Here is an 18,674-nt window from a genome sequence, read left to right on the forward strand (position 1 = left end):
ATTTTTTTAGTGAAATTCGCCAAACCTTGCGCGAAACGTCACCAAAAGTCGCCCTTCAAATTTTGCGGAAAAAGTCGCAACTCCGCATATGTGTGGCGCACCTAGTAATAAATTGCTAATTATGTATAGCCACGTGGAGTACAGTACCATTTGTAACCCCTTTTTTATTATATTGACATTTTTAATGCCATTTGCATCACAGAGTTCACTGTGCGAGCACTTAGAAAGGGCACGCATGCACCAACAGCAGCGTCCCTGAATGCTAGCGCCTCATAAGAAAAGCTTGCGATGGTTTCAATTGTATCGGATACAGGGCGAACATGTCGCTACAACGAAAGAAGGATGGCGTGCTCAGCCTTCCTGCAAATTTAGAGAACTTCACTGCAATGGAATATTGTGTTTGATGATCAAATAACTTCATTACAAAACAACGGTAATAAATTGGAAAGTATTGTGAAACAACCACAATGACCGCACTATGTTTTTTTCTGGGGTCATGCTTAAGCTGCACATTCACCTCAGTGCACTTTCTGAAGGCTGTCCAAAGAAGCGGACTCTTTGGCCGGTGCGAAAATAATGTTAATAGCAAATCTAAACTCTACATACCAAGTTAGGGTAACTATAGCAGGAAGGAAGTCGACAAGCTACTTAGAACAGTTGGAGATGTGGTAAGAATACGTGGCCTAACCATCACCTAACCACTTCAGAGAACAAACTTTGAAAAAGCCAAAATCTCTTGAAGCACCTAAAGAACTTAGTACACACCACCACCTCGCGGCACGCCAAAGTTCCACTGACCTGAATTGTGCGGGGAGGTTTCTGGCGGATGCACCATTGTGCCAGTGCCTTTAGAATCTTGGTGAATTGAGGACATACGTGCAAGGAACGTGACAGACGTACTGAATTTCGTGTAAATTGCACCTCCTTCTGTTGCGTATAAAGTACTAAAGATAAAAAACTCTTATCGCCAGTTCGTTTTGAAGACACTGAGAATAGAATGCATAACTTAGTCGAGACCTAAGCCGAAAATCGCCATAATATCTGTATGCCATTTATGATTTCAGGCCGCCGTGGGCCTGTCCAATTCGCCTATTTCTTGCTTTCTTTCTCTCATTCTTTCATTCTTTTTTTCATTCTCCCATTCTCTCATTCTTTCTTTCACCCTCTCTTTCATTCTCTTTCTTTCATTCTTTCTTTCATTCTCTTTCATTCTCTCTCTCTCGCTCTCTTTCTTTATTTCATTCGCGCTTTCATTCTTTCTTTCATTCTTTCTTTCATTCTTTCTTTCATCTTCTATTATCTCTTTCATTCTTTCATTTTATCTGTCTTTCCTTTTCTTTCATTCTCTCTTTCTTTCTCGTTTTCTCTTTTTTTCTCTGTCTTTCATCCCCTCCCTCTTTAATTCTTTTCTCTCTTTCATTACTTCTCTTTCTCTCTTTTAATCTCTCTTTCATTCTCTTTCTCTCTCTTTCGCAGCCACCTGACCGGTGCCTTGGACTGCGTGAATGCTTTCACACGGCGCTGCTTCAATGAAAAGCAGCAGGACGTCTACAAGCGGCTCACCAGTGGTGCAGCTCAACTCATCGAAGACTTCTGCCGAGAGGGGTCTCCATTTAGACTGAGTGAGTGGTACACAAACCGTGCGACACCAAGGTCGTCTGATAACACTTACAGTGCTTTTGCTTCATTATAGAGAGTTACTTAAGCTTTCGTTCTCTAACTGCGGATGTGTGCGCCGTACGTGAGCGGGACAAATTTCAGTTGTTGAAATACATTTAGAGCTGGCATTGCCTCCTCGCTGTATACGTGTTAATCTAATCCCCTTACGGGAGATCCTCGTCACCTAGGTGTAATTCCCATCACTTACGCGCTATGTGTAACGTATGATTGCTGGCACTTCAGTCTCGTGCTACAAGTTACAAGACTAACTGAAAAATCCGTTAAGAGAGAGAGTGTGCGCTCCAGCTGACGGTTCCGCATGTGGACTTGTCATGGCTATAGAACTGATTACTTTAGTGGTAGCGCATACGCTTTGTACCATCTCCCTATTTTGTTTGGATTGAACGAGAGGGTACAAAGCGCTAAGGATATCAGTACCAGGCATGCAAGTACACTTGTAGAAGCGTCGGCTTCCCCACCGCTATTTACGGACATTTCACCGGAAGCTTCCATAATGCCATTCTGGACGTTCGGTGTGCATCTTTCTCTGTTATTGTTTTGTTCCGCTACATTGTGTATTGAAGCAAAAGCAAGTAGCCCGTATTTCTCCTTTAAATGCAATACTGAATTACCGTAACGTGGCGTAGAACTGCTTGTCGCTTATTGTCGCCTTTTATATCCGAATATATTGTTTCCGTAGTCTTCCTTTCATGCCATGCCACACACTTAACAGCGGAAGTCCTCCGCCACTACCTTCGTGTGTGTCTAACTGTTACGGCACTAAAATAATAAAATTAAAAATAAATAAAAACACGCCGGATAGAGTGGGATATACATGCCCTCTGCGCATTTGCCCAGTATTCTACTACACAACAACGTCCGAGCTTGAAACTGCGTTGCATACTGACCCTATGCAAGCTTCAGGTTGGTTAATGAATCACGTTAACGTGTGCAATAGAACGTTCCAGAATAGTAAAGTTGCAACCTTGTACCACACAATGTGAAATGTAGAACTAGTGGGTCGTTGAATGCTTCCTAATGATCACAATACAATCAGACATAATGCTTTATTGTCAGCCGCAGCATCAACAAACTGTACAGGTGTGTAACGGGTCCCTCTGATGAATAGCGAATACTAATAAAAGAGTGCGTGCTTCTTTACCTCGCGAACATTGGAATGAATTATGATGTAGTGATGCCTTGAAAGTGTACCTGTCGTAGTTTCCCAATGAGTGTTTAGGAAAAGGCTTTACAAAGCCCATTCTTACAGCTTTCGCTATGCTGCGTTGTTCGGACAGGCCTGACGTTTTTGTTTTCTTTTTGCAGCATTATGCTTTTAAGTTTACCGACGTCTACAGATGGCACGTTGTGTCTCTCCCGTCCTTGCTCTCTGTGTTGCTGACTGTCACAGCCCGAGTCGCTACTAGACCTATTGAACCAACGAATATTTAAAGTTGCGACTTGTGGAAAACAATCGCAAACAGCCATAAGCCACTCAGACTGATAACGAAATGGCTGTTACCCGCAATGCCTGTTAATGTTGTCACGCTCACAATATGTCCTGCAGTTGCCATAAAGGACTTCCGTTTACTTACACAAAGTTGCACATTTCGATAGCCCCATAAGTGCCCATCTAATTCAGATATATTTTTTAATTTAATGAAAAACTTCTCAATTATTTATTGACTCCTTTCTCATCTCAGCCATTGCTATGGCTGTGTACAAATACGTTTGTGAACCCAGTGTGGGCTAGATGTAAAATAACTTGTGAGCTTCAGTATATTATAGTAGACTGATCCCCGGTATATATACCTGCTTGAAAATTGAGTAAGTAAACAGTTTGTCGAAGTGCGCTTCTTGAATAGTAACATTTTTTGAAGAGGCACCATTTTGATATCCACATTTTTTTGTCATTGTCTCTGGTGTGTTTACGTACGTGCACAGCCTACCTTAAACACTCGAAATGCTACAAGGAGCTGCAAGACGACTACAACAAGTGCGCGTCCATCTATGTGGCTCAGCGGGCGGAGACACAAGTACAGACGATGAGCACCCAGGACAAGATACGCAATTCCTGTTGGTACGTTGAAGCAAAATGCATTTTTATGCTTGCCTTCCTAAGAGTGGAATGATGGGACGAGTGGAACTTTGCGTCACACGTATCTCGAAATGAGGGCAGCTTTCACTCTGAGCTCTTTTTTGCAGTACTACTAAAAAAAAAAAAAAACTAGTTATTTTTCTTACAAGTATACAGACTTTTCATTATTTCATGCTTGATTCTTATACGCAGTAAATTTTATTTCTTAACCGTAAACAAAGGACGAATTCAACGAAAAGGGCTCAGCTGTTTATCCCACATTCTCGACTATAACGCGATGTTTTCACACCCGAACGCTAGTGATATTTTACTTCCCCGAGAGAACCGGGCACAGGAGGCACATGCTTTGGGTTCTAATGAAGTTCCGTCATCTCACCGGAGTACAATGTAAATGGCGAAATATGTGGCTGAAAGTGATTCAGATAACGCGGAACGTGTTGCTTCTAATTGCGGTCAACTTCAGCCTGCTACGCCTTTGGTAGCACTCGAATGTGGCGGACAACATTGACAAGGCCAAATACGACTTCGGCAAAAAAGTTTTTTTTGTTATCCTTCATCTCATTCAAAAAGAGAGAGAAAAAAAGCTGAATATCTGAACATATTTACAAAACGTTTTCAAGTAAGATAATGACTAATTAATAAAAATAAACCTATTTTCGTACTGAATAGTATGTGGCAGTGTTTGGAGCTCTAATTGTGACATGTTTCTATTTGGTATGGTTTCACAAAGGCAGCGGCCCTCTTAGCCGCACTTGGTCCGCCTAGCGATCGCCGAGATAACGAAATCATAGAGCACTGACCTGCCCGGATGTCTACGATAGCCGCTATGGGAGCGTTGCTGCGGTTTCTTGAGGAACAGGACAGGACGACGTGCTTTAAGAGGTAATGGACGGGCTTTAACTTGCCAAGACTCCGATATTATCACGAGAGACGTCGTAGGGCAGGGCTCCGGAATTCCTGCTGTTTGGCGCTCTGTAACGGGCACCCAAATCTAAGTCATCATGATCATCATCAGCCTGACTACGTCCACTGCAGGACAAAGGCCTCTCCCATGTTCCGCCAGTTAACCCGGTCCTGTGCTTGCTGCTGCCAATTTATACACGCAAACTAATTAATCTCATCTGCCCACCTAACCTTCTGTCTCCCCCTAACCCGCTTGCCTTCTCTGGGAATCCAGTTAGTTACCCTTAATCACCATCGGTTATCCTGTCTACGCGCTACATGCCCGGCCCATGTCCATTTCCTTTTCTTGATTTCAACTGTGATATCCTTAACCCCCGTTTGTCCCCTAATCCACTCTGCTCTCTTCTTGTCTCTTAAGGTTACACCTACCATTTTTCATTACTTTGCTCGCTGCATCGTCCTCAATTTAACCTGAACCCTTTTTGTAAATCTCCAGGTTTTTGCTCCATAGCTAAGTACCAGCAAGATACAGCTGTTTTATACCTTCCTCTTGAGGGATAGTGGCAATCTACCTGTCATAATTTGAGAGTGCTTGTTAAATGTGCTCCACCCCATTCTTATTCTTCTAGTTACTTTAATCTCGTGGTTCGGCTCCGCGGTTATTACCTGCCCTAAGTAGACATAGTCTTTCGGAAAAAAAAACATAGTCTTTTTCAACTTGAAGTGCACTATTACCTATCTCGAAGCGCTTCTCTTTTCCGAGGCTGTTGTATATTACTCTTGTTTTCTGCAGATTCATTTTAAGACCTATCTTTCTGCTCTCCTTGTCTAACTCCGTAATCATGAGTTGCAATTCGTCCCTTGAGTTACTCAGCAATGCAATGTCATCGGCGAAGCGCAGGTTACTAAGGTACTCTCCATTAACTCTTATCCCTAACTGTTCCCATTCTAGGCTTCTGAAAACCTCCTGCAAGCACGCGGTAAATGGCATTGGGGAGATTGTGTCCCCCTGCCTTACACCCTTCTTGATTGGTATTCTGTTGCTTTTTTTATGAAGCACTATGGTAGCAGTTGATCTCCTGATTTAAGTAGAAGGTACTTAAACATTTTCGCCTCCATCGCAAATGCGTCTGCTGCGGCCTGGAGATCCCTCAAATTTCCGGTGAGCAATCAAGCTTGGGGCTTTGCGAGATTTCAGAGACGATGTTCTTGGGTTGCTTTTATAGTATAGTAGAATATAGTATAGTATAGTATAAACGGATATAGCCTAATATGGTATACTATAGTATAACATACCGTACTATCCGGTTATGCTACACCATGGAAGAGAAAATGGATGTCAATGAAAGGGAAGAGTTTACTCTCAAACTCTAATAAGTTTCGCAAAGGAACTGCGTAGTTACCCCGAAAAGGGCTCCTCCAAAAGACTAAATGGCGCGAACTATTTTACACGGCACGGCAATGTGGGGAACTTTCCTCCTTCGGAAGTGTTCTGGACTGCTGGAATGTTGGCACCGTGTGCAGACGACCCATTTGTGCCTACACAAGCCTGTTTCCTATCAGATCGTGCCGTAGCGTGGTGTGGTGTAGTAGTTAGCGTACGCGCATGCTGATTCAGTGGTCGCGCCCCGTGTGTTTGCTGCAAAATTTCTGAAATTTATTTCTGAATGTGTTGCTTGCATATCAATCGCACATATAATCAGATGCCTGGATGCACTTCGAAAGGCTGGTTAAGTAAACCGAAAACTGATTTTTCTTTTGCTGACTGTTCCCCCGCCGCCGTGGTCTAGTGGCTAAGGTACTCTACTGCTGACCCCCAGGTTGCGGGATCGAATCCCGGCTGCAGTGGCTGTATTTTCAATGGAGGCGAAAATGCTGTAGGCCCGTGTGCCCAGATTTGGGTGCACTTTAAAGAACCCCAGGTAGTCGAAATTTCCGAAGCCCTCCACTACGGCGTCTCTCATAATCATATATATGGTGGTTTTGGGACTTTAAACCACACATCAACGACTTCAAAGTGTAGGTGTAAACTCTTCTCTTTCTTTCGCGCCCCTGTCCCCTTCCACTGTGCTCGATGTGCAACCGGATATTCAACTTTCCTCTCTTTATCACAAAAAACAATGGTTCTTTGTCGGTGCCTCTCTCTCGCAGTCAAATGGATGGCTACAAGCAGTGTGCCAAAACAGCTGTGCTTCGACACTGCGATGTGGAAGCAGCTGAACTAGCCGAAGACATCATCGTCAAGGCCGGCGGCTACCTCGTGACCACGCACTGTTCCGGTTACCGCATTGACGAGCCCAGTTGTCGCGGGTGTTCTGCACGTGTGGCCATCGCGCTGTCGGCCACCGTGATGGCGGGGCTGCACCTGCTCCCAAGAACACTCTGAGAGCCGTTCTTACATCATGGGGAAACTACTCGGGCTGCAGGGAAGACTCCTACTTGCCGCTTTTGGCGTATTGGGCTACGGTTCGTTGATTGACGAGAAACTGGCACCCGGAGTGCATTCTCAACCTCACCTGAGCTTCGCATAGTGCTTTTATTTGATTTTCGTTCCGTCATAGTTGACAGCAAGAATAGAACCTGGGGCTGCAATGACCAGCACTTGCTGTCCCGAGACTATCTGTAAACTTGCGCAGGCGCATAAGTTATCATGTTTAGAATCACTTCATCATCGACGCAAGCGTGAGTGACGGCACAATCGAGTACGCCGTGCTCTGAGGACTCGAGGCAGCCAATGCTAACGTCGGAAGTACCGATATCCCGCTTGTTTCTGAGGCTACAGTTGAGCCTAGCCCGGTGAGTTGTCACAATGATAATGTTTGTAATAATTTATTGAAACACTTATCTATATGCTTTGATCATCTGCAGAGATGTTGGTCTAGAGTATATTCAACAATATAAATAAAATTCACGTCCTGCGAATAGAAGGCATCGCTCTAACAGGCGGCGTAAGCTCAACAATATAAATAAAATTCACGTCCTGTGACTAGAAGCTATCACTCTAACAGGCGGTGTAAGCGAATCAATACTGCAGACCTCTGCATAGCCAAAGGACTACGTTATTTTATTGTATTTCGAGCGAGTTTCAAGCAAGGAAGGAAACAAACAAACGAAAACTTCGACTGCCTCCAACGCAATTTTTTGAAAAGTCGCTTCCGAGCTCTAATGTTTTCGCGTGAGATGGTTGTGATAGACATACTACAATGAACCACTATAAATTTCCAACTCCAGTGGCGAAATGTACTCTCGTTTCAAGTACAGCGTATGGAAGCTTTTTTAAATCAACTATATACGTTGGAATGAATTCAGAAATAGATTATGTGCTTGTGTGCGTGTTCTACTCTGTTCCCGTTCAGTGATGCCATTATCCAACTAGGCATGATAAACCAACTAGCCCGCACGTTGGCCAATTTCACTTAAAAGCTACTTAAGGCACACCAGCTTTGTGACATAGGGTTGCTTATAGTACGAAAACGAAGGAAAACAATTGCTAAGTACGTATGGACGAAACGAAGATGATAAAATGAAAGGTCGAATTTACACCACCTAACTCGTGCATCCATTATACGGACGTTCGAAAGAGCTTATTTGACGACTGTATGTTGCGCCCTTATTAGCTGGATAGCGAGGGGTGGCTTAGCAATGTCAACTTGCATTTAAATGTCATGATCATGTCATGATCAGGCCCGTGTATCTAAATTTAGGCGTGTGGTAAAGAAACTCGGGTGGTCCAAATTTCCGTGCCATCAACTACAGCGTACCTCATAATCATATCGTTCTTTTGGGCCGCTAAAACCCTAAAGTCATGTTCATTAGGTAACCGAAAGTTAATGTGCGCTCAAACCACGAGCAACTGAAAACTGCGATACTTTTGTGTTTAACAGTTTTTTTTTCATCGTTAAGGATCCCAGGTTTTTTCGGGGTTTTTTTTTTCGGGAGCAGCTGCCATTTCGTCCAGTACCACCAGCTCTTGAGAGAACTCTGTCCTTGATACCCAGTCACTAGTGCCAACTCTGCTGACATCAGTTTTGTCGGCTTCCTGTGTTGTGTGAAGTGATAGACTAAAGACAAAGTGGTGGCCAAACAAACGAAGCGCATATGAAATGGACGCTTTCCTCGTGTGAAGCATCGTGCCAAGTGAGTGGTTCCACGAGTGGGGTGATTGTGGACAGTGCGGTTGTGTCCTCTGGAACATCGTTGGTGTGTCGAATGTGCTTCGAAGACACTTCGGAGCGACGCGAACTTGTGCCGCATCTAAGCTACAAGACGCGCTTTCTCCACAGTGGACTATAGGGGATGCCGCGAGGCCACCCTGACGCCGCGTTTCCAGTGTGTTTCCCAAAAGAAAAAGAAAAAAAAACTTTACAGTGCCCCTTCGGCTGTTGTGTTTTGTTACTTGTAGGCTGATGTTGAAGAGCTTCCGCAGGGCTGATTGTTAGCCCCGTAGTTCCCGCTTTAATACTTGGAAAACTTTGGGCCATTGAACAGGAACACAAATTAACAAGATGCACAGAAACCACACCTAAAAACCGTTTATCACTACAGCGCTTAAAACCTTTGTTGCGCGTGTGCAGTGACAATACCGGAACACCATAAAAACACCGTGAGACGATTAAGAGTGCTCCCACTTAGGGAAGCTTCGTTCGTTCGTGCCAGTTTAATGTGCTCTCTATATGTATATAGTGACAAATAAAGTTGCACAGATCTCCATAAAAAAAGTGTCCCTTTTTATTGGTGACTTTTAAATTGGCTGCAGAGTTGTCAGATCCTAAAAAGCTAACAAGTTAAATATTCATTGCAAAATAAGCCCGAATAAGGCGGTAATTCAGTGAATATTCTCGTCCACGAAAAAGTTTAATGGCGTTAAAAAGTTGCTCAATAACGAAGGAGATTTGAAAAATATACTTTAATAACTTTGTACAGTAATGATCTGAGCAACTATGAACGTTTTTACTCCTCAACATTACCTCCAGAGCTAGGGTCGTCTCCATTTGGTTGAATAAACGTTTGCTAGTGCACGATTAACGACACTTTTTGATTTCGTCCACGTATGTTGTAACTTCAACACTCAGCTACTTAATGTCATCGACAAGTGCGCTATCGGTGAACATGATTATTAATAAAGTAACTATTTTTCCGGGGAAACTCAAGTAAGCCCAAGAAACGCGACAAGGGACTAGAAAGTTCTATGAGTGCCTCGTCGAAAAAGAAGCCCAAGTCCGCTCATTATAAGCGGAACCAATTGGCAGATATGTAACTCTCCTTAAATATATAAGTGATCATTGAACTCTTTTCAGAGAGTCGTAGAAGGTGTAACTCTGCAAGCAGAGTTAACGTGTATCCTTGAACGGAGTTATAGTAAGCTACAGGTGAAAGCTCATCGAGAACCATACGAAGTACTATTTTTTTTTTGTCTCACACTGTAGCTGGAGAAAGTTTAAAAATATCTGCTGAACTTTACGTATTATATACGTGTTGAAAACTTAGGAGACTGACATTTCGGATTGAATCAAGTTGGTGTACTAAGTAAGTTTAGTCGTAGAGAGCATAGCAGCGCACTTGTGTGACTTTCATAGTGATTTGAGAATGCAATGTCACTGACCATACTACTTTTGTGAGAAAATGTTGTGCAGTGAACAATTAGGCACCAAAGTAAACACGCGTTCATATATGAAACACCGATGTTGCTGTGAATTATTTTATACGCAATAATTATCGGTCGGAAGTTGTTTGGCAAAATGCCGTAGCACTTGTTCTGACGGAACTGCGATCGAACGATTTTACATACCATCCACTTCCGATTGTTGTGGAAGATGGACAGTGAAATAATAAATGCTTTGTGTCACTTGTTTATTTACAATATTGGAGTAGTGCTTGTGGATACACGTGCCAGAAAACACTACTGCTGCTTTAATTACTGCTGCTGTCAAACAAGAAAAAAAAACTAGAAACAAGAAAACAGAAAAAATAAATATAAAGCAACACTAGAGGGGACACTGCTGCCACGATCGTTCTGCGACCATCGGAATTATGGGTATGACATAGAATTGCCTGATCTTCGTACTTGCGGGTGGTGAACACACTTGTGGCTTCGTTTATTGCGGCGTCTTGATTTTGTTTCGAATAAAAGAACAAACCGTTTTTCACTTCGTGACCCAATTCGAAGTGGTAAGTCTAGAAGATTAAGTTGGGGAAGTGTAACACCGAAGATGTGCCAATTGTTGCGTCGTGTCAAAGCAAGCTTCAAGCCACGCGAAGCGAGAGCGAACGTAAAGCATGAAGACTAGACAAATCCATGTCATACCCATAATTTTCACGCTCACTGAAGCGCGATAAGTGGCCGCTCCTATAAGATGGATGGATGGATGGATAAGGCTGTACCCTTTAGAACGGGCGGTGGCTAGCGCCACCAAGCCGTAATACTTAATGAACCAAAAACTAGATTTATTTTTTTTCTTTAAAAAGTGAGTTTGAGTATTCGTACTTTGCAGTGAAGGGTTTAATTTTCACTCGTGCCTTGACTTTAGCCACCAATCAGATAACCTCCTTCTAGTTAAGTCTACCCGCTTAAAGCCTATTTTGCCCAGACGGTCCCTAAACCCCATTGCTTTGAAAAACTCTGCGCCATCATCCTGAACTATAGGGTGAAGCCCTTTACAGAACATTATCAAGTGTTCGGCAGTTTCTTCTTCCTCTCCACACGCACTGCATACTGTGTCTACCCCTTCGTATCTGGCCCGATATGTCTTGGTTCGCAGTACTCCCGTCCTGGCCTCGAACAGTAGAGAACTACCCCGAGTATTATCATAGATCCTTTCCTTGGCAATTTCCTGCTTAAAAGTGCGATAGATCTCTAGTGCGGACTTCTTAATCATGCCCATTCTCCACATGCCAGTCTCCGTTTCCTTCACTTTCTTCTTAACCGATAGTTCTTTTTGGTTTGGCCACCTGCTGTTTTCTAAGTATTTACCAGTCAATTTCCTGGTTCGCTTCCTCCATTTTGTATCCACATTCTTCATGTACAAGTAGCTGAAAACCTTCCTAGCCCAACGCTCCTCCCCCATTTCTCTCAATCGCTTCTCAAATTTTATCTTGCTGCTAGCTACCCTGCCCTCAAATGATGTCCATCCCATATCACCTTGTACTCCCTGATTTGGTGCATTCCCGTGAGCTCCTTAAGCAGGCTTACCTATTACACGTTGCTTAATTTCTAATCTTGCTTGAACTCCTGACCTCATGCACAAGACCGCATTGCCAAACGTCAGACCAGGAACCATGACCCCTTTCCATATTCCCCTCACAACGTCATACCTATTGTAATTCCTCAGTGCCCTATTTTTCATCACTGCTGCATTCCTGTTACCTTTAGTCGTCACGTATATTTCGTGTTCCCTCAGGTACTCGGTCCCATCGCTTATCCATACGCCCAGATATTTGTATTTATTTGTTATCTCTAGCGTGACCTCCTGTATTCTAAGCTCACTACCTTCGTTGTCATTGAAAACCATGACTGCTGATTTTTCCTTACTGAATGTAAAATGTAACCTATCTCCCTCATTACCGCAGATGTCCATCAATCTTTGCAAATCTTCCTTGTTGTTGGCCATTAGCACTATATCATCTGCGTACATTAATGCCGGTAGTGCCTGATCAATAAGTTTTCCTTGTTTGACTAAAGAGAGGTTGAAGCCAAGTCCACTTCCCTCTAATTTTGCCTCTAATCCTTGTAGGTACATCATGAATAATAAGGGTGACAGGGGACACCCCTGCCTAAGGCCCCGTTTTACCTCTGCAGGCTTGGATACCTGTTTTTCCCACTTTATAACTACCTTGTTACTTAGAAGAGTGAAACTTTGGGCTAGTTGGTATTGCATGATGAAGAACGTACAGCGCGAACACAAGACGGGAATACTAAAGATGGGACACAGACAAGCGCTGACTAGCAACTGAATTTTTATTAACACAGAAGCGGAAAATATATACGGAAAAAACAACAGAAACAAGAAAACTGAAAAAATTACAGCATGACAAAGATTCTTCCATGTTATTGTTACACGCGCTCTTCTAGAAAAGATAATTCTTTGGCCGATAACCCGATGGAAGCCATGCTGATGCATAGCGACCCTTCTTTTGCGATATGAGCGGCTTCAATGATTTCACGAGTACGCATGTCCTGATGTCTGCCGATGATTGTTGTTTCTTCAAACAGGGGTGTGCAACCACAGGAACTGCAATGAATGGCCAAAAAACCTTCTTTGGCGTTGCGCACATTATTTTTGTGCTCTCGGAGGCGGTCATTTAGACACCTTCCAGTTTGGCCTATATAACAACACCCGCATGAAAGTGGAATGCGATAAATGACATTATGTGAACAATCTAGAAATTTCTTACGATGCTTGGTAGTGCACTGGCGTTTCCTTTTTTTGACAGGACAGGTGACACGTGAAAGATATGACAATTTGTGAGGTGCTGAAAAAACCACTCGAACGCCGCACTGTTGCCCTATTTTCCTGAGACGATGTGAAATATTATGCATGTATGGTATGACCGAAATCTTCTTGCCTCGACCGGTTTCCATGCTTGCCTGCTGAACATTTTCCTGGCAGCTTTTCTTCTTTTTTCTGTAAATTACTTCCGCTACCGATGTGAGCAGCTTATGTGGATAACCTGCTGCTTCGAGCCGACGAATCTGCGCCAAGAAACTTCTAGTGACAACGTGGTGACATGATTTATCTAATGCGTTGGAAAGACATGTTTGAACAATGCTTCGCTTGACTAATTTTGTGTGTGACGATGTGTACGGCAACAACGGTTTTTGTGCTCGTGGTTCGTACATCCAACATGAATGTTGATTGGCAAATGTAAGTCTGAGATCTAAAAAACGAATGCTGTTGTCTTCTGGCATTTCATGTGTGATACACAGCGGCGACAGGCACTCTTTAAATAATGATATGAGGTGACTTGTTGCAACTTGAAAGTTATCTGCATTGCGCTTGAGAATCACTAGATAATCATCTACAAAACGGAAGGTTTTCAGAACGCTGCTACCATTGAGCCGTGCGTTAAGAGCTCTGTCTAACTTTGCTAGATAGAGGTCACTCAACAGTGGGGCAATGCATGAGCCTATAGACACACCATTCTTTTGAAGAAAAATTTCATTGTTCCATTCAACATAGGTAGATTTAAGGTAAAACGAGACAAGGTCAAGGAAAGCACCGCCACTAATACAAGTCGTGTTCTGGAATGCTACGGATCCAAATTCATCGATGCATTCTTCGATACATGAAATTAGTTCTTTGGATGGCAGAGAATAATACAAGTCTTTCACATCGATTGAAAAGGCGGTGAGCTGTTCGTTCGGGTTTTGGTTGATGAAGCTTATGACCTCTTGCGAATTACGGATGAGGAAAGGATCATCAATTTTGAGCAGCTTCAAATTTTGTTGAATGAAACTCGCTAGTGCTTTCTGCCACGTTCCTTTTTCTGAAATTATTACGCGAAAAGGTGAGTCTTCTTTGTGGGTTTTGCATGAAAAAAACATATCTAGGGCTAAATTCTGACATTTACCTATCGTTAGTGCCAGCTTTTTTAGATCTAGTTGCGAGCAAAGTAAGATGGCTTTTTCCTTAACTTTTGCTAGGGATACATCAGGGCATCGTTTAAACACAGAGAGAACAGCGCCATGCGCTTTTTGAAGGTACACATCATTTGGTAGTACAGCAAAACCTCCCTCTTTATCTGCTGGTACGACACACAGTTCATTCCGGAGTAAGAACGTGGAGACTTTCTTTAGAGGCAAGTTGTGGCTTGTGGGCTTACCATGCATCAGAACGTCAACGCCCTCGGAAACGCACCTGTCGCATTCATTCGTCGGTGCGAGGCTTGAGACCTGTCGAACCACAGATAGCAGAACCACAGATAGCAGATAGAAGATTTCGGTCATACCATACATGCATAATATTTCACATCGTCTCAGGAAAATAGGGCAACAGTGCGGCGTTCGAGTGGTTTTTTCAGCACCTCACAAATTGTCATATCTTTCACGTGTCACCTGTCCTGTCAAAAAAAGGAAACGCCAGTGCACTACCAAGCATCGTAAGAAATTTCTAGATTGTTCACATAATGTCATTTATCGCATTCCACTTTCATGCGGGTGTTGTTATATAGGCCAAACTGGAAGGTGTCTAAATGACCGCCTCCGAGAGCACAAAAATAATGTGCGCAACGCCAAAGAAGGTTTTTTGGCCATTCATTGCAGTTCCTGTGGTTGCACACCCCTGTTTGAAGAAACAACAATCATCGGCAGACATCAGGACATGCGTACTCGTGAAATCATTGAAGCCGCTCATATCGCAAAAGAAGGGTCGCTATGCATCAGCATGGCTTCCATCGGGTTATCGGCCAAAGAATTATCTTTTCTAGAAGAGCGCGTGTAACAATAACATGGAAGAATCTTTGTCATGCTGTAATTTTTTCAGTTTTCTTGTTTCTGTTGTTTTTTCCGTATATATTTTCCGCTTCTGTGTTAATAAAAATTCAGTTGCTAGTCAGCGCTTGTCTGTGTCCCATCTTTAGTATTCCCGTCTTGTGTTCGCGCTGTACGTTCTTCATCATACCTTGTTACCTTTATAGATATCCTTTAAAAGATTAGTGACATGTTCCACGCCTAGTGTGTCCAGTCTTCCCCACAATTCATCTTGAACCACGCTATCGTACGCTCCCTTGATATCTGTTATGTCCTTTCAATGTGTCCCAGTTTTTGGCAAAAATTGCAGGTCGCTGTCTTGTATCGACATACCTAGGGATCGTGCAAGTCGTCGCATCGCCAACAGCGCTGTGTCTTTCTGCTTGATTTCGCCTTAGACGTGGAATGACCCGACTGCTGACTGGTGTGATGCACCGGCTCGACGTTCCGTCGAATATCCCTCTGCTGGTGACCGGCGCTCTCCGCTCGTTGGGCGATGTTGTAGGCTTTGGAGAAGGTGAGACCCGTCTCCGCAAACAGGCGTTGTTGTAGGCCTGCGTCACGCAGTCCGCACACAAAACGGTCGTGAGAACGCGCCAGCTCTCCAGCAAGACGACACGCAGCTGAGAACGTGGTCCGGACATTCCCTTCCACTGCTGGGCTGTGCCAACGTAGACGTGTACTACAACGGGCAGACCCATCAGCTCCCCTTGCTAGTCGTCCATGGTTCTGATCAAGCCTTTTAGGACGAAATTGGTTCACCCCCCTTGGAGTGGTCATTGGCGGAGTTCACCACACACTCAGTAATCCGTCAGTGGAGCAGCTTCAAGATAATTACAAAGTGGTTTTCTCCGAAGAAATACCAGGGAACAACGGACCTCCAGTCGCAATAGAGCTGCGGGAGGATGCGACGCCGAAATTTTTGAAAGCTAGGTCGGTGCCTTTCGCCCTACGAACGTCAGTCGAGAATGTGCTTGACCGACTGCAGGAACAAGGGATCATCGAACCGACGCAACATTCGGAATGGGCTACACCATTCGTTGTCGTCCGAAAGAAGAACGGTACCCTACGCCTCTGTGGAGACTACCGGAACACTGTCAACCTGGCGACAAAAGCATCTTCCTACCCACTGCCGACACCGGAAGAGGTTTTTAGGGCGCTTCGTCGAAGAAAAATCTTCAGCACCTTGGACTTGACACAAGCCTACCAGCAGCTGAAGGTGAGCGAATCAACGTCTGAACTGCTCACAATAAACACTATTAAGGGTCTTTACAAAGTTGAAAGGCTACCATTCAGAATATCTGCAGCGCCAGCAATCTTCCAGAAATTTATAGGGTCTACACTAAGCGGGATCCCAGGTGTTTGCGTCTACTTGGACGATGTTAATGTCAGTGGCGCCTCCAATGAAGAGCACACAGAACGCTTGGAGCTCATTTTGGAAAGGCTAGCAAATGCTAATTTGCGCATCAGTAAAGAAAAACGTGTTTTTGCGGTGCCTGAAGTGAAGTTTCTTGGACATCAAATTGACGCGCAGGGTATCCATCCCACTGAAGACAAAGTGCGTGCAATGACCGAAGCACGAGCGCCTACTAACAAGCAAGAACTGCAGTCGTTTTTGGGGCTATTGACGTTCTACGACCGGTTCTTAGAACATCGAGCTACAGTGGCCAACGATCTATATCAGCTCCTGCAGAAAGAAGTCCCATGGACTTGGTCGCCACGCCACCAAGAGTCATTTGTTGCCCTTAAGCAACTACTTCGCAAGTATACTGTTCTGCGACACTACGACGAAAGGAGACCCCTACTGCTAGCCTGTGACGCATCACCATACGGAGTGGGAGCAGTCCTCTCCCAAGTTGACGACCAGGGACGGGAAGCCCCGATCGTTCTTGCTTCGCGCACCCTATCGCAGGCAGAGAGGAATTATTCCCAGCTCGATAAACAGGGACTTGCCATCGTCTACGCAGGAGATCACTTTCGGCAGTACATTACCGGCAGGAAAGTGACTTTCATAACAGATCATCGGCCCTTATTGGGTATTATGGGTCCCCAGAAGCCAATGCCACAGACATTGTCGCCGCGAATGACACGATGGTGCATCAAGATGTCGGCGTACGATTACGAACACGTACATCGCACGGGGAAGAAACACCAGAACGCCGACGCACTAAGCCGCCTGCCGCTAGACACCACAATAGATGAACCACCCCCGCCGGGTGATATACTCATGTTCGAGGCGCTGCCGAACCCTCCGCTAACAGCTGACACGGTAGCAGCATCAACGCAGGAGTGCACTGTCTTGAAGGAAGTCTACGCAGCTATACAAGAAGGCAACGTGCAGAGGCTAAAGGGTGAACACTTCAACGCTTACCGCAAGCGAGCTGCGGAGTTGAGCACTCATCGTGGTTGCGTCACCTTGGGATCAAGAGTTGTAATTCCAGCGGCACTTCGCGAACAGGCCATGTCGCTTGTCCACGCAGGTCATCGAGGCATTGTCGCCATGAAAAAGTGCGCCAGAAGTTATATGTGGTGGCCTGGTATCGACCATGATATAGAATTAACAGTTCACGATTGCCAGCCTTGCCAATGCAACCACAGAAGCCCGCCAAGAGCTCCTATTCCTGAATGGGAAAGACCAGACACGCCTTGGCACACCCTGCACATTGATTTTGCTGGACCTATCGAAGGGTGTTCGTTCCTGGTGGTTGTAGACGCATACACCAAGTGGCTGGAGGTAAAACAAATGGCTACGACTACATCGGCAGCAGTTATCGACACTCTGTGGTCGTTGTTTGCTACGTTTGGCCTACCGTGCAAGGTGGTCTCGGACAACGGCACTCCGTTTGTGTCCACGGAGATTCTCAAGTTTTACAGCGACAACGGCGTCTCGTCTGTTACATCAGCTCCTTACCACCCGGCTACGAACGGACAAGCCGAGCGCTACGTGGCTGAGCTAAAGCGCGCCCTTACTAAAGACCAGACTGGGACAATGCAACGCCGCATCGCGCGCTTTCTCTTCAGACAGCACAACACTGTTCAAAGCACTACTGATCAAACGCCAGCGAAATTGATGTTCGGACGAGAAATGAGAACCCAGCTGACAGCAATTGTCCTGGAGCCCTAAGCGAAAGCACCGTCGGAGGAAGAAAAGCTCCCGCATAGCAGGAGAATTGAAAGTGGACAGCGCATATACGCCCGCCAGTTCCCCAGAAAGCCCGGCTGGGTTGAAGCGACGGCACTCAAACGCATAGGTTTGCGGTCATGGCTCGTCGACATTGGTGGAAAGGCCACACGCCGCCACCTTAATCAGCTACGCCGTTCAGGTAATTTGCCAAGGGAACCTCCCATTCAAGCAGCCACCTCGACGGAAGCTTCGTTCCACTTAGTCTGGCATCTCGCACCAGATGAATCGGCGCCGCCGCCCGCCGGCCTTGAACACAAGAGAAACGACACCCAGCGAGCGGAGGCTTCTCTTCCTAGTGCGTCCAGAGCGTCCACGCGCCCACGGCGGCCCCCAGATCGCTTCCAAGCGACAAGCTAAGGAGGGAG

General features: G+C 44.9%; 2 protein-coding genes and 1 long non-coding RNA gene across 3 annotated transcripts in view; 1 reads left to right on the plus strand and 2 right to left on the minus strand.

The window, feature by feature from the left end:
• Positions 1–10,507, plus strand: part of LOC119163375 (uncharacterized) — a 38,897-nt gene extending 28,390 nt beyond the window's left edge. Inside the window, exons 3-5 of the mRNA XM_037415357.2 lie at positions 1,477–1,622; positions 3,604–3,739; positions 6,812–10,507. Coding sequence (XP_037271254.2) covers positions 1,477–1,622; positions 3,604–3,739; positions 6,812–7,046 — 517 coding nt within the window. The 3' untranslated portion in view covers positions 7,047–10,507. The remainder of the gene's footprint in view (positions 1–1,476; positions 1,623–3,603; positions 3,740–6,811) is intronic.
• The window catches only part of LOC119164824 (lysosomal alpha-mannosidase), a 158,073-nt gene that overhangs the window by 130,387 nt on the left and 9,012 nt on the right, over positions 1–18,674 (minus strand). The gene's annotated exons all lie outside the window — the stretch shown is intronic.
• Positions 12,597–14,570, minus strand: LOC142771500 (uncharacterized). Its single transcript, XR_012885966.1, has 2 exons — positions 14,480–14,570; positions 12,597–12,888 (listed from the first exon to the last, which is right to left on the minus strand). It is a non-coding gene; the product is annotated as an uncharacterized LOC142771500 (long non-coding RNA).

This window comes from Rhipicephalus microplus, chromosome 9 (assembly GCF_043290135.1).
Source record: "Rhipicephalus microplus isolate Deutch F79 chromosome 9, USDA_Rmic, whole genome shotgun sequence".
In the NCBI taxonomy this organism is placed as follows: Eukaryota; Metazoa; Arthropoda; class Arachnida; order Ixodida; family Ixodidae; genus Rhipicephalus; species Rhipicephalus microplus.